Source organism: Pteropus vampyrus, unplaced genomic scaffold (assembly GCF_000151845.1).
Source record: "Pteropus vampyrus isolate Shadow unplaced genomic scaffold, Pvam_2.0 Scaffold20, whole genome shotgun sequence".
Classification (NCBI taxonomy): Eukaryota; Metazoa; Chordata; class Mammalia; order Chiroptera; family Pteropodidae; genus Pteropus; species Pteropus vampyrus.
This window is the reverse complement of record NW_011888801.1, coordinates 15,098,865-15,112,195: the sequence shown is the minus strand read 5'-3', so window position 1 is coordinate 15,112,195 and position 13,331 is coordinate 15,098,865. Positions and strand designations below refer to the sequence as shown.

The window sequence follows — 13,331 nt, the reverse complement described above, 5'->3', positions numbered from 1 at the left end:
ACGGCCCCGGAAGCCGAAAGCGCCTGACGGCAGCTTTCCGGTGGTGGGAAAGTGAACCAAGCCAGAGTCAGAGCGGCGCGTCGAGAGGCAGGCGGGTTACCTGTGGATGAGGGAAGGCACTCGACTGGATAGGGCCTGGCTCGGGAGGGCGGCAGAGAAGCAACTGCAGAAGCAGGCAGCGGCAGAGAGGGAATGGTGCCCGGAGGCGCCGAGAAGGAGGCACAGTCCGTCCCTCAGGGTTAGTGAATGAGGCTCTCCGCCCGGGCCGGCCCGGGGACTGTTCGCTGCGGGTCCCAGCATGAATGCAGGCCCCGGCTGTGAGCCCTGCGCCAAGCGACCTCGCTGGGGTGCCTCAGCAACTTCTCCGCCGGCCGCCTCAGACGCCCGGAGCTTCCCCAGCAGGCAGAGACGCGTCCTCCATCCCAAGGACGCTCCGGTGCTGTTCAGGGTCTCACCCTCGTCAGGCTGCGTCCCGGGGCGGGCGGGACCGCACAGAGGCAGCACCACCTCGCTTGGTACGTGGGGGAAATAAAGGTCTTTGTCCTTCGCCTCGGCCTAAACCTCTTCTTGGTCTTTGAGAACTCGGGGACTCCAGTCGCCTTGTGGTCTAGTGTGCACCAGTCTAAGGTCCCCTTGCTGAGCCACCAAGGCTATCAGTGGGGGAATGGGAACTGATTTTTCCCGTTGCGATTGATGGTATGAGAAACCCTGATGAGCAGTCACTCATGGGAAGGAAAATGGCAGGAAATTCCACCTGTTTGCTTTCCTCGGGTTTGACTGAGAAATTATCGTAGCCGTTAACATAAGTCTGTGTATGTGAAGCTTCAGCCTCTAGATCGAAAGACAGATAAAAAGAAAGTCACAAATTTCCTCAATTCAGATTCCAGGTCCCTGGGTGCAAAGCTGTTAGTCTTCTCTGGCATTATACTTGACTCGCATACAGTGTCCAAGTAGAATAACTTGATCTCTGTTTTCATACCCTAAAATTTTTCAGGAGAGGTAGACGATCAGAAGAGGGTGATGGATGTTTTGATAGATGAGGGACAGATCGTTATGGTGGGAGTCAGGAGTACCTAATCTAGTGGGATCAAAGGTAATCTAGAAGATGAGATGCTTAGTCTGAAGACTGAAGAATGATGAATTAACTAGATGAAGAGGAAGTAAGGAAGTGTTCCCACAGTGCAGCTGATTCATATTGTCAAGAGAGATAAGGGACTGAGAGAGGTAGGCAAAGATCAGATCATATTGGGACATGTAGGCAGTGCTTAGGGTTTTGAGCTTTAAGGGCAATGAAAAGCTATTAAAGGATTTTCTGTAAGGGGGTGACTTGATCAAATATATACATATATATATCTTTATCTTTTTTTCGGGGGGGAAGAGGTGAATGTCCCTGTCACTGGTATGTGAAAAATGAAGAATGGATTGAAAGGGAACAGAAGTGCAGGCCCAAGACTTCTTAAGGAGTTAGTCTAGGTGGGAGATAACTTGGCTGTGGGCAGTAGGGAAAGGAAGAAGTGGTTGGAGTCAGGAGAGAATGGGGTACGTGGGTTTGTATAGCATAAAAAGTTTTTCTGTGCTGTAAATATAGATTTGGGAGTTCCTGGTATAAATGTAATTGATGCTATGGAAGTAGATGAGATCATATAAAACATGTAGAGAAAATAAAGGTGACCTAAGTAAGAACAGAAACTTTAGGAGCACTACCATTTAAAAGTAGCCTGAAGAGAAGCAGCCAGAGAAGTAGAAGGAAAGCCTGGCTTTAGAGAATTGTCTGGGCAAAGGTCAGGCAGTCCTCAGGTGAATAGTACACACTTAGTTCTCTCAGGACTTAGAGGTAGTGGGGAGCAGACCTAAACTAAGTATTGAAGGATGAGCAGAATTTGTTGTATAAATCAAAGAAAGGACATTATATAGGCAGAGAGAATAACGTGTAAAAGGTAGGACTGGAGCACAGAATGACATCAGTGTCAAATGAAGCAGAGAAAGACAAGAGCTTACTATAGACAAGTGCCATTTCAAGGCATTTGGACTTTATTCGGTGGTTAATGGGGGAACCACTAAAAAGCTTTTACAAAGGGCGATACCATTTGGTTAATATTTTAGAAAAGATGGCTTAGGCAATGGCCTTTGGACTTTTCTGACTACAACCCACAGTTTAAATTTCACCTGGTACACAGAGTAAGAAAAATACGTAAACTGGTAAATATGACATATTTATAACAAATGTTTCATGAAATAGTACCCTTACTATGCATGATACATGATTATGTTGTCTGAATTATTTCATTAAAAAATGGTCATTTTGTATTTTGTAAAACACTGGGTTAGAGAAAGTCAAGACTGTAGACAAGGTGACCAGTTGCAAGAAACAAGTGCAGTTGCCCAGTAAGTGATATACCTTTCTTTTAATGTTAGTGTTGTTTTTGAAGATGGAGAGTAAGGTGGTTTTAAGATTTGGATTGTAGATTTCAGAGGACTTGAAGAAGGAGAGTGGAGGGGAGAGGGAAATAAAGATGACCTCCAGATATTGTGTCTGACTTCTGTGATGGGCTAATTTGTCGTCCCATTAACTTTTATTTACATATAAAGGAGGAGGAGTTAGTTGCAGGTGGTGGTGCGGCAGTCAGTCTTCACGGGTTGTATCTTCTGATTTTCTGCAGAAAAATTTTCTACACAAGAGGAATCAAATCAATACTTGACTGTAGTTTATGTAAATAATTTCAGTGTACCTGGCACAAGACACCAATTAACACAATGTTCAAAGTCTAAATTTGTGTCAAAAACTTTTCAAATTTTGGAGTTTTTTTAGGAACTTGGTATTTAAAATGTTTAAATATAGTCATCCTAGGAGATGTAGATGAGATAGAGAAGTGGATATTTATTCAGTATCCTTAAGTTTTGTGTTATTCATCGGCCTGGGATTATTATATTGATTGATATCTGCAAACCTGCATATAGGCAGAACTCAGCATGCTCTTCACATTCTGATGGGAAATGGTTTATCTAGTTGTATTGCTACTGGAGCTCCCCTTTTCTGCCTGTTAAAACTACCTAGAGTTTCTCTCCCCATGCCAAGTGTATTGGCGAATGGGGGACTGGAGCTAGCTCGTCCCCTATCTCCTGTCATTCTTTCAGCCTCGATGCTGTCAAAAGCATCTTCAGATCTCTTTCCTCATCTCAAAAACTTACTGTCCATTGATCTTTGCTCTCACCTCATCCTTCCCATATCTTGCTGCTGCTGGAGGAAAGACACTTTTTGTGGAGATGGAGTGAGTGTTCCTTTGAAATGCAGATGAATTTTACTGATTTTGTGCCTTTCACTTATATCTACAACACCTAATCGAATGATTTGCTCATTGAAATATAGTGGTTACTGAGTGATGTTACAAATGAAATTATGTGGAAATAAAGTTGGAGAACTGATATCAGTGAAAAAAGAGATTGGGTGGAAGTGTTGGAAGAGAATTCATTTGTTGAGTTTCTGCTCTGTGAGACTGGACACTTACTATTTTCTCTCACTGGTTTACATAAGCTTTGGAAGTAGAGACTGTTAACCCCATTTTATAGGTGAGAAAATAGAGGCTCAAAGAAATGAAATACTAGTAAGTGACTGAGCAAAGATCTCAATCTAAGATCTTGTTTGACTCCAGGTCTTTATCTTTTTCATTACCTCCTATTGCCTCCCTTTTTGTTTCCAGTGATTATTTCTAGTTAAAAGAAGGAAATTCCCATGAAACCTGGGGAGCATCATTTTATGCTTACTTAAAGAATAAGAAGGATAAAACTGAAACAGTCCTGTGATATGTTTCGAAAGGAACCTTTGGAAGCCAGAAGTAGTCGTATTAGAAAGAGAACTAGGCACACATTTCTCTGGGTTCCTCAGAAGGACTGAGGAAAGTTTTATTAGCAAGAAATACTGGTTCCTCACCTGTTGCTTTTTCTCCTTCATCCTGTTTCAGGCTTAGGAATGATAATAGGAAGCCTGAAGCTAGAGAGGGAATACAGGCTCAGTATTAGAACTTCAGGAGAGAGTGCTCCTTTACACTGGAACACTTCATAGTTTTTTATGAAATGATCTTGTATGCAGCCTTTTGGTTCCATAGACTTGTCATTGGAGTACTATGTTTCATGTGTGTTCCAGGAACCTAGCTATTGCATACCATTTAATTCTTACATTTATGAAAAAAAGTGTTTTAAATTTTACATTGACTCAAAAAATGATTTTTTTTGGCTCATAGCTGGTTTGTAATTTGAGGATTTTCTATACTTGCTGTATTTGATATAATGAAATTAAATGGAGAAGATGGAACTATAGAAAGTCTCAGAATGAAGTGTTTCATCTTCTTACTGCTTTCTAACTTAAACTACTTTTTTCTCTGAAGCCTGATTTGCTGTAGAAGTACTAACAACAAAATTGCTGAAGTAGTGGTGTTTAACAAGAAATACCAAATATATGTAATTACATTTTTGAGAGAAACTATTTAAAAAATACTAAAAGATTTTTATTAGTTGGAATGTTAGTTTTTTGTGGGAGGTACAAATTATGTGGCTCTCAATTAGGGTAAATAAGCTGTTGCTTTTCATATATTTGGGACAGCATCTGTTTTGCTTATGTTATTGTGTTTGAGGTGACACAGGGAGATGAGAATGAATGAATCTATGACTTAAGGGGCCTAGATTCTTACAGTGCAATTTAGACAGTAGTTGAGAATGTTCAAGATTTTGTGTTTCTTTATACTAAAATATTATATATATTTAATCTATATGCAGTACATTGACTTTTGAAAACATGCTTATTTCTAATGCTTATATAAATTGTGGCTCTCATCATGTTGCATCTCCCTCTAATGAGCCATCAGTTCTATTTTTGCTATTGGCTGCTGGTCATTTCTGTCTAGTTATCTCTTTGGCATCTCAAATTCAGTATGTTCAGAATTGACCTAAACATATTTTCTCCCTAAATCCAGTTCTCTTAATCTTTCACATTTCTGTTTAATGCGGTCACCATCCTTCAGGTCTCTCAGGCTTAAAACTAAATGTCACCTTTAACTTCTCCTATGATTGTAAAGTCCATAATGACTCTCCCTTCTCAACTTTTACTCTCAATTCTCACAAGGATTAGTTTTGGTCCTTGGTCAGTAGTTCTCGAACCTAGTTGATCATCAAAATCACTTTTTGAAAAAAGCACAGATTCTAGCTCCTCATGCCTCCATCATTATACATGTAGACTCTGATTTAGAAGGTCTGAGTGTGGCTCTGGGATTTATTACCAGCCTCCTGATGATTTAGATAGTTTGGGAACCACTGACATAGACCAATATCTTTCTCTCTGGTTTCTGCAAATGGGCTCTTTCATCTTGCCCCTTCAGTTTGTCCTCCAGGCTACATGTATCGTGCATGACTGGGAACTTCCTAGATTTGAATTCTGGAATTACAGCCCTTATGTGACTTTTGACACTTTCTCGCATTGCTTGAGTGTGGAAAGAAGTGATTAATCTTCATTTAACCCACAGAACCTAGCATAATGTCTTACATGTATATATGCTGCTATAGGTATTTTCTTTTTGAAGGTATGTATGCATATACATTATTGTTTTGTTTTGTGTTTTTTTTCACAGTTTTCAAACAAAAGACTATTACTAGTTGGATGGACACTAAAGGAATCCAGACAGCTGAATCAGAAAGGTATAGAAACATGCCAATATAGAGAAATTAATAACATGATAAATGGATATTTTGTCTCGCTTCATGCTATTTTCTCTCTTTGCTTTTCCATTTTTCTTTATCTACATTTATTCTTTCAGTTTATAAATAATAAATTTTTAGTCTCCTCTATGCCAGGGACTCTCCTTTATACTTTAGATACAGAGATGAAGGAGACATCGTCTCTGTCTTTAAGATACTTAAGTGTAGTGGTGGTGACAGATACAAAAACACATGATTACATTAAGTCTTCACTTAAAGTTGTTGATAGGTTCTGTATCTTTAAGTGAAATGACATGTAACGAAACCAGTTTTAATAGGCCAATTGATAATAACCAAGAGTTAGGTTCCTACTGCATCTTATCAATGTTATAATAAAACAACATTGAACGAAACGTTGTTCGAGGACCTGTTGTATTACATAGTGTAGTAAATATAACAGTGAAGGTATAAATAAGGAACAGTGGTGGCTAGCCTATAGAAAAAGCAATCTGCTTTACCTTTGCAGGAAAGACTGCACAAGAAGTGAGTAAATTTAACATTTTACTCTAGCAGGTATTTGCTAGGCATACAGTTGGAGAAAGGGCATTATGGGCATATGTGCAAAGTCATAGAGTCATGAAAGAGAATGCTGTATGCTCAGGTAATCATAAGTAGTTTAATTATTGCTGTGACATTGTGGGAGTGTGGTTGAGTATGTGGTTTTTCTGAATCATAAGTTCTTTCTCTGATAAGTTCTACTGTATCATTAGTTCTTTCTGTTTTCTTATAGTTTGCATAGTAAAGAAAACAACAATACAAAAGTAGAATCTGTGATGAGTTCTGTACAAAAAGATAACTTTTATCAACAAAACATGGAAAAATTAGAGAATGTTTCTCAGTTAAGTACTGATAAATCACCGGTTGAAAAAAGTATACAATATTTGAACCAGCATCAGACTACAGCTATCTGTAAGTGGCAGAATGAAGGGAAGCATACAGAACAGCTTTTGGAACATGAACATGCAACAGTGACTCTGGTACCAGAACGGTTCAGTAATGCTAACGTTGATCAGTCACCCAAAAATGATGATCACAGTGACACAGATAGTGAAGAAAGTAGTGATAATAAACAATTTTTTATACCTATGAAGCTTGCAAATGCAAAGCAGACTGTAGGAGATGAACAGGCCCGAGAAGCCGGAAGCCACCAGAAGTGCAGAAAGTCTTGCCATCTTGTGGAAGACTGTGCAAGTTGTCAGCAGGAAGAGATAGACGTGGTACCAGAGAGTCCCTTGTCAGACATCGGCTCTGAAGATGTCAGTACTGGACTGAAAAATGCCAACAAATTGAGTAGACAAGAAAGTAGCCTAGGAAATTCTCCTCCGTTTGAGAAAGAAAGTGAACCTGAGTCACCAATGGATGTAGATAATTCCAAAAATAGTTGTCAAGACTCAGAAGCAGATGAAGAGACAAGTCCAGGTTTTGATGAACAGGAAAATAGCAGTTCCTCCCAAACAGCAAATAAACCTTCAAGGTTCCAAGCAAGAGAAGCTGACACTGAATTGAGGAAATGGTCCTCTCCTAAGGGTGGTGAAATTCGATTACATTTCCAATTTGAAGGAGGAGAAAGTCGTGCTGGAATGAATGATTTAAATGTCAAACTACCTGGAAGTACTTCTAGCCTGAATATAGAATGCAGAAATTCCAAGCAACATGGGAAAAAGGATTCTAAAATCACAGATCATTTCATGAGAATGCCCAAAGCAGAGGAAAAAAGGTAATTTTTTCTGTCAGGAGTATTTCCAGTAGTGTAATACATTTTATAATTTTGTAAGGGAGTTTAGCAAATTTATGGTTTACACTGAAGCAAAGAAACAGTTGTGTTTCTTGTTAACTATTTATGCTAATTTTAAACCTAGAACTCAAAATTTTAAATTCTAAAAAGGCCAGAAACAGAAAACAATAAGTAAATATTGTTAATTAGATTTTTGGTTTCATGAATTTCCTTTTGAAATTTATGTAAATTATGAGAACATAAAAATATTTGATTGTTAGTAGCTACTGTCTATTTGGTCATTTTCCTAGGGCATTGTATAGTGCATTTTCTCTAATGCTCTGATGGGCAGGCAGATGGTATTACACTCCACAAATGAGAAAACTGAAATTTAGGTTAGAGAATTCACTGAAGTTATATAATTTGGGATTTAAATCCAAGTTTGTTTAATTACAAAAAAAATGTAATTATGATTTTGTAATTATCCCATATGGAATCTTTTGAAGCCCACTCTGTATAATTTCTGTGATTTTTTTTTCTAGCAAGATTTTTTTTCTAGTAAGTTCATTTCATTGAAAATTACTCTCTAGAGTCCTAAGAAGTAGCTGATACTATGAACCATGATTCATTTGGCAGTCCCATATTCTTACATGGTTCTTTTTTCAGAAGAGGATTTAACGTATGTTTGGAAATTCCTGCCACAGACTATTGAAATTAAGTTCTTGGGTTTTACTATAAGCTATATAAGATTTTTTTCGTTTTTTTTTTTTTTTTTTTTTGTAATTATCAAGGAGAGAGAACAAGCTTGACACATTTTAAACAATAATGGTCTGGGTAAGTTTTATATTTGTATCCAAATGAATTTAAACAGTAAGTGGTTTGTGACTGAATACTTTTGTTTTGACCTTAGAAAAGAACAATGTGAAATCAAATATCAAAGAACAGACAGGAAGATCCCTAAATACATTGCGCCTCACCTTTCTCCAGATAAAAAATGGCTGGGAACTCCTATTGAGGAGATGAGAAGAATGCCAAGGTGTGGGATCCAGCTGCCTCTCTTGAGACCTTCTGCCAATCACACAGTAACTATCCGGGTAGGTATTACTTATTACCTATAAAGAGAGAAGACTTTTAAGTCTTTATTTCTTATAATACTTATTAATTATAAGTATTATAATTGGTCTGTGAAAAACAGACCAAGGCATAGAAAGTACTTCCCTTTTCTGCATATATAAAGTACTGAGAAGTCTACAAAATGGAGAAATATGATAGCTTACTTAACGTGGTACTTAACAAATCCATAAGATGAATCATTGTCAGCTGATGAGGAAATTGAATTTGTCTTTAAAAAAATTCATTGGATTCTCTTTTTAAAAATATTGGCTATATTTATTGAGCACCCACTACATTGTTAGTTATTGGATTGCTTTCTAAAATTCAGAGTTGTATTCAGTATCCTCAAATCATTCTCTAGTTCAGCCCTCTTTTCTAAGCTTTAGATTCTTCTAGACATCTCCATCACTGTTCCACAGGTATCTCAAACTTATGTCCAAAACCAACCTCATTTTTTTTATTGTGGTTAAATATATATAATATAAAATTTACCATTTTAACTGTTTTTAAATGTATGTTTCAGTGGCATTAGTATATTCAGAATATTATACAACCATTACCAGTATCCATTTTTAGAAATTTTTCATCATCCCACACAGAAACTCGGCACCTACTAAAGAGTAACTTTCCATTCCTTGCAAGCCTCTGGTAACCTCTTTTATACTTTCCGTTGGTTCTTTTATAAAATACAACTTTATTGAGGTATGTAAAAGTTACTTATTTTAAGTGCTTAATTCTGTAATATTTAATGAATTAACCGAGTTAGACAACTATCATCATAATCCAATTTTAGAAGATTTATATCACACGTTGGATAGTTTTGGTCATCTCATTTATTAGTCAATCTCTATTATAGATTTTAAAAAACTCCTTTTATGGTACAGCTTAGTCTAGATGTGATCAAATATTTTGAAGTACAGAATTCTTTAGCATGATTGAAGGGGGAAATGACTTTTAGCAGGGTGGTGGGATTTGAGCTGAGTCAAAAGATGAGCAGAGATTTCTGAGAAAGTGAGTTCTAGACAGATACATAATGTTTATAAGAAAAGACTGTGTAGTTGAAAAATTTGTTTTAGGAATGGAAAGCAATTGGTTTGCTAGAGCTTAGAATTTGGGTGGGGAATGGTAGAAGAGGAGACTTGAAAAGTGGATTGGGTTCATATTTTAGAGGGCTTCATGTGCCAGGAACTGGACTTGACTCTATAGATATTGGATATCATAAAATGTCTTTGCAGACAAAAGTCGTGCCGTAGCAAGATTAATCAGACCGCTGTATGTAAAAAAAAAAAAAAAAATTGAAATAAGGATCCATTGGAAACAGGGAAAGGTAATGAAAAACTCAGATAAGAGAGGAAAAGTGAGGAGATAGTAATTATCAAATTGTGCTGCATGGCAGTGGTTCAGGAGTTCTTTTGAAATTTGACTCATTTCTTTTCTAAATTCTAAATTTAACTATGAAAAACCTGTAATAAAAGAACTAACAAACAATTTGGAATTGTGTTCGTTAGTTCAAATTTGAAAACTTTAAAATGCCTAAAACCATATTTTAATCAGTAAATTTATCAAGAGAACTCATTTTTGTGCAGACCACAGAATCAGGGTTCTCTTGCTACTGCTATTAAACTGAAGAGCTTCCTTGAACATCAAAATAACAGTTAAAAAAAAAACCTACCATTTGCAACTATGTAGGTATGTGAGTAGGATTTTTTAAATAATATGTAAGAGATATAAATATATATAAATATAGATTAAATATAAATTAGTGTCATTCCTAACTTCCAGTTTCAAATTTTGTATTTAAAACAGTCACTCTCATTTATTGATGTTAGAATAAGTAAATATTATCATAAAACTTTTCTTTGTAAAAATAGGTTTTTTTTAATTTTAATTTCATGTCAGATTTCTTAAAAAAACAGTTATGCTATTTTAAGACATTTGAGATAGGGTAATTGTGGCAATAAAAAAGGGAAAATAGATGATTGCATCGTTTAAAGATAAAATTGATAGGACACAGTGAATTCTTAAATATTTGGTGATAAGGGAAAAGGGGGCATTGCAAGTGCATTTAAAATTAAGAAAAAGCTGGATGACTGACAAGAGGTTAGTGGTGAAGATTTGGAGAAAAGATTGATTGGGAAGATTAGTGATATTGCAACTTTTCCTCTTTTTTTCCACCACACACAAAACCCAGAGCATCCTATGCCATCATTATTTAATCTCTGTAATTACTGTTTATTTATTGTTAGATATCAAATGTCATTATTTAATTGTCTGCTGTAAAGTTCTGATTCCTGATACAGCATGGATGAACCTTGAAAATATGCTAAGTGAAGAGGCCTGACACAAATGGGCACATATTGTATTATTCCATTTATGTGAAATGTCCAGAATATACAATATGGAAAACTTTCATGTTTTAAAATATCTCCTTCCTCAAACATTTATTGAAGGCTATTATAAATAGCATATGTTTATATATACATATATGTGTGTATTTACATGTATATGTAAACAAATATACATGTAAAAGACATGTCAGGCTCTTTCATAAATATTTAGAATACAAAGTAAATATGATTATTATTCTCAAGAAGTTCAGAGTCTTGTAGGAGAAGGAAAAACGAGTTGGCTCTAGTATAATACTCTAATAAAACAAGAAGGAATAAACTGCCTCTTAAAAAGTTTCTGAAGACTTTAGAGGAAATGAAAATTGGGCCAAATGTTAAAGGCCAGAAAAGATGTTTAACCAGATAGTGTTTGGGTAAAAGAGGAAGTTAAAAACCAGGAACGTCATTTGGAATCAGTATAGGCAGAGGGGAGCCATGATAGGATTAGAAGCCTGGGAATACTTGAGAAAGGTAATGTTATTCTCAAGTGAACAGAGGAATTTAAGGGGTATGAATGTTCTGTGAGTAGTTGGAGTTAGAGAAAGGGATAGAAATAGAAGGCTCTTGGCAGAAGTACAGGCAAGGAATAATGAAGACTAGGTGCCTAGATGAAATGGAAATAGAATGCCCAGGACATGGTGACTTGGAAACTGATTAAATGGAGATAAGGAGTGGAAACAACTGAAGATTTTGGAGATTTCTTGCCTAGGAGCTTGTCTGTATTTTATAGTATTTGCTTTGGCTGCTTTATTTGGATTCTTTTGTAGATGATACACCTAGTTTTTATGCACTTACAGTTTTCTTGTTAACTTCTATTTCAGGTAGATCTTTTGAGAGCAGGAGAAGTTCCTAAACCTTTTCCAACACATTTTAAAGATTTGTGGGACAACAAGCATGTTAAGATGCCTTGTTCAGAACAAAACTTGTACCCTGTGGAAGATGAGGTAGGAACAAAACCGATATTCTTTTAGTTTCTGATTTAGTACATTCCTGTTTGACTCCTATTTTATGATGCAAAAGAACATAGTTTCCTCATTTGTTTTTCTTCTTTCTCAAAGAATGGTGAGCGAACTGCGGGGAGCAGGTGGGAGCTCATTCAGACTGCACTTCTCAACAAATTTACTAGACCCCAAAACCTGAAGGTATGCTATTTTGCTGTTCTTGCCTCTTACATGTAGTTCTTAGAGACGGGCCCTGTGTCTCCTCCCTCAAAGACATTTTTTGATCTTTAGTGGACTTAGGTAATAGCATTATTTATATGCATCATGATTTCTTCCTGAGGAACTCTAGACATTCTCGGTTTCCAGTCCATAACTAAGAAATGAGTAGAAGTATTGAGAGTTGTAAATGACTTGCCTGGAGCCACACAAAATAATTTGGAGAACCAGGAATAAGACCTTTGTTTCTTGATTCCCCATTCAGTTTCCTTTGGTACAAGCTTCTCTTTTACTTTTGTTTTAAAATTATCATGTTTCTGAAATGTCTTTAAGAATGAATGAGGAAAGAATTATGACTCCAACAATATTTGCCCAAAGGGAAGTTGAGTTTCCTAATGATTAAAGTATTCATTAAGTATTCTGTTTTTTATTGCTTTTAATATAGCTTCTAGTAGTTTAATAATTTATTGACCTTATATTTTGGCAATAATTTATTTTTTTGATTTTTTTAAGTATTTCATTTAAGCAACCATTAGATTGCTTTTCTAGTAGCTAAAATATGGGTGAGTATAAATTTATTTTTGGCACTGTAGTCATGTAAACTTTAAAGTTTTCGTAACTATTAACAGTAACAGATATTTCTGTACTGTGAAAATGGGTTTCATTTTCTTTGAGAGACTTGATTTGCTGTGTACAGTTGCTCAGGTTTTGTACTGTTTTTCCATTTATACTTACAAGTTACTCTTAAACTTTCTATACCTGTCTATAGGTCTTGTTTTTCTTTCCTGACATGAAAAATGTTGATATTATACCATAATATATTTTGAAAATTTCATTCCATAAGGACAGTGTTTCTCAACCTTATAATATACTCCTTTTGAATGATAGAAATTCTCAGGATCTGCCAGTTTACTTATTTTTAGTATAATGTTAATTATGTATGTACAAACATAAAACTAAATATAAACTATACTTATAGTGTACAGCTGTATCAATTTGATTATTTTTCCATTTTAAGCATTAAAATCGTTTGAGCTGTGTCCATTATCACAGAACAATTTGTAGTCAATGTTCCCTTTTTGCATAGAAGTTTTTAAACCACTGATTCGAACCCCAAAATAGCATGCTGAGAAACTTTAAAAACTGCCGTATAAAAAAATACAAAATTTTTCATTTTGTATTTACTATTTTTCTTTGTAATCACAAACGGTGGAT

At 36.0% G+C, this 13,331-nt stretch overlaps 1 protein-coding gene across 4 annotated transcripts in view; it reads left to right on the top strand.

The window, feature by feature from the left end:
* Positions 1-13,331, top strand: part of PARG (poly(ADP-ribose) glycohydrolase) — a 116,564-nt gene continuing 103,233 nt past the window's right edge. The window contains exons 1-6 of one of the 4 annotated variants that reach the window (XM_011355420.2): positions 1-515; positions 5,619-5,685; positions 6,476-7,462; positions 8,370-8,553; positions 11,781-11,903; positions 12,018-12,101. In XM_011355420.2, the coding sequence (XP_011353722.1) occupies positions 299-515; positions 5,619-5,685; positions 6,476-7,462; positions 8,370-8,553; positions 11,781-11,903; positions 12,018-12,101 (1,662 nt within the window). In that variant the 5' untranslated portion in view covers positions 1-298. The remainder of the gene's footprint in view (positions 516-5,618; positions 5,686-6,475; positions 7,463-8,369; positions 8,554-11,780; positions 11,904-12,017; positions 12,102-13,331) is intronic. The other 3 variants (XM_011355421.2, XM_023527973.1, XM_011355422.2) reach the window with 3 other exon arrangements.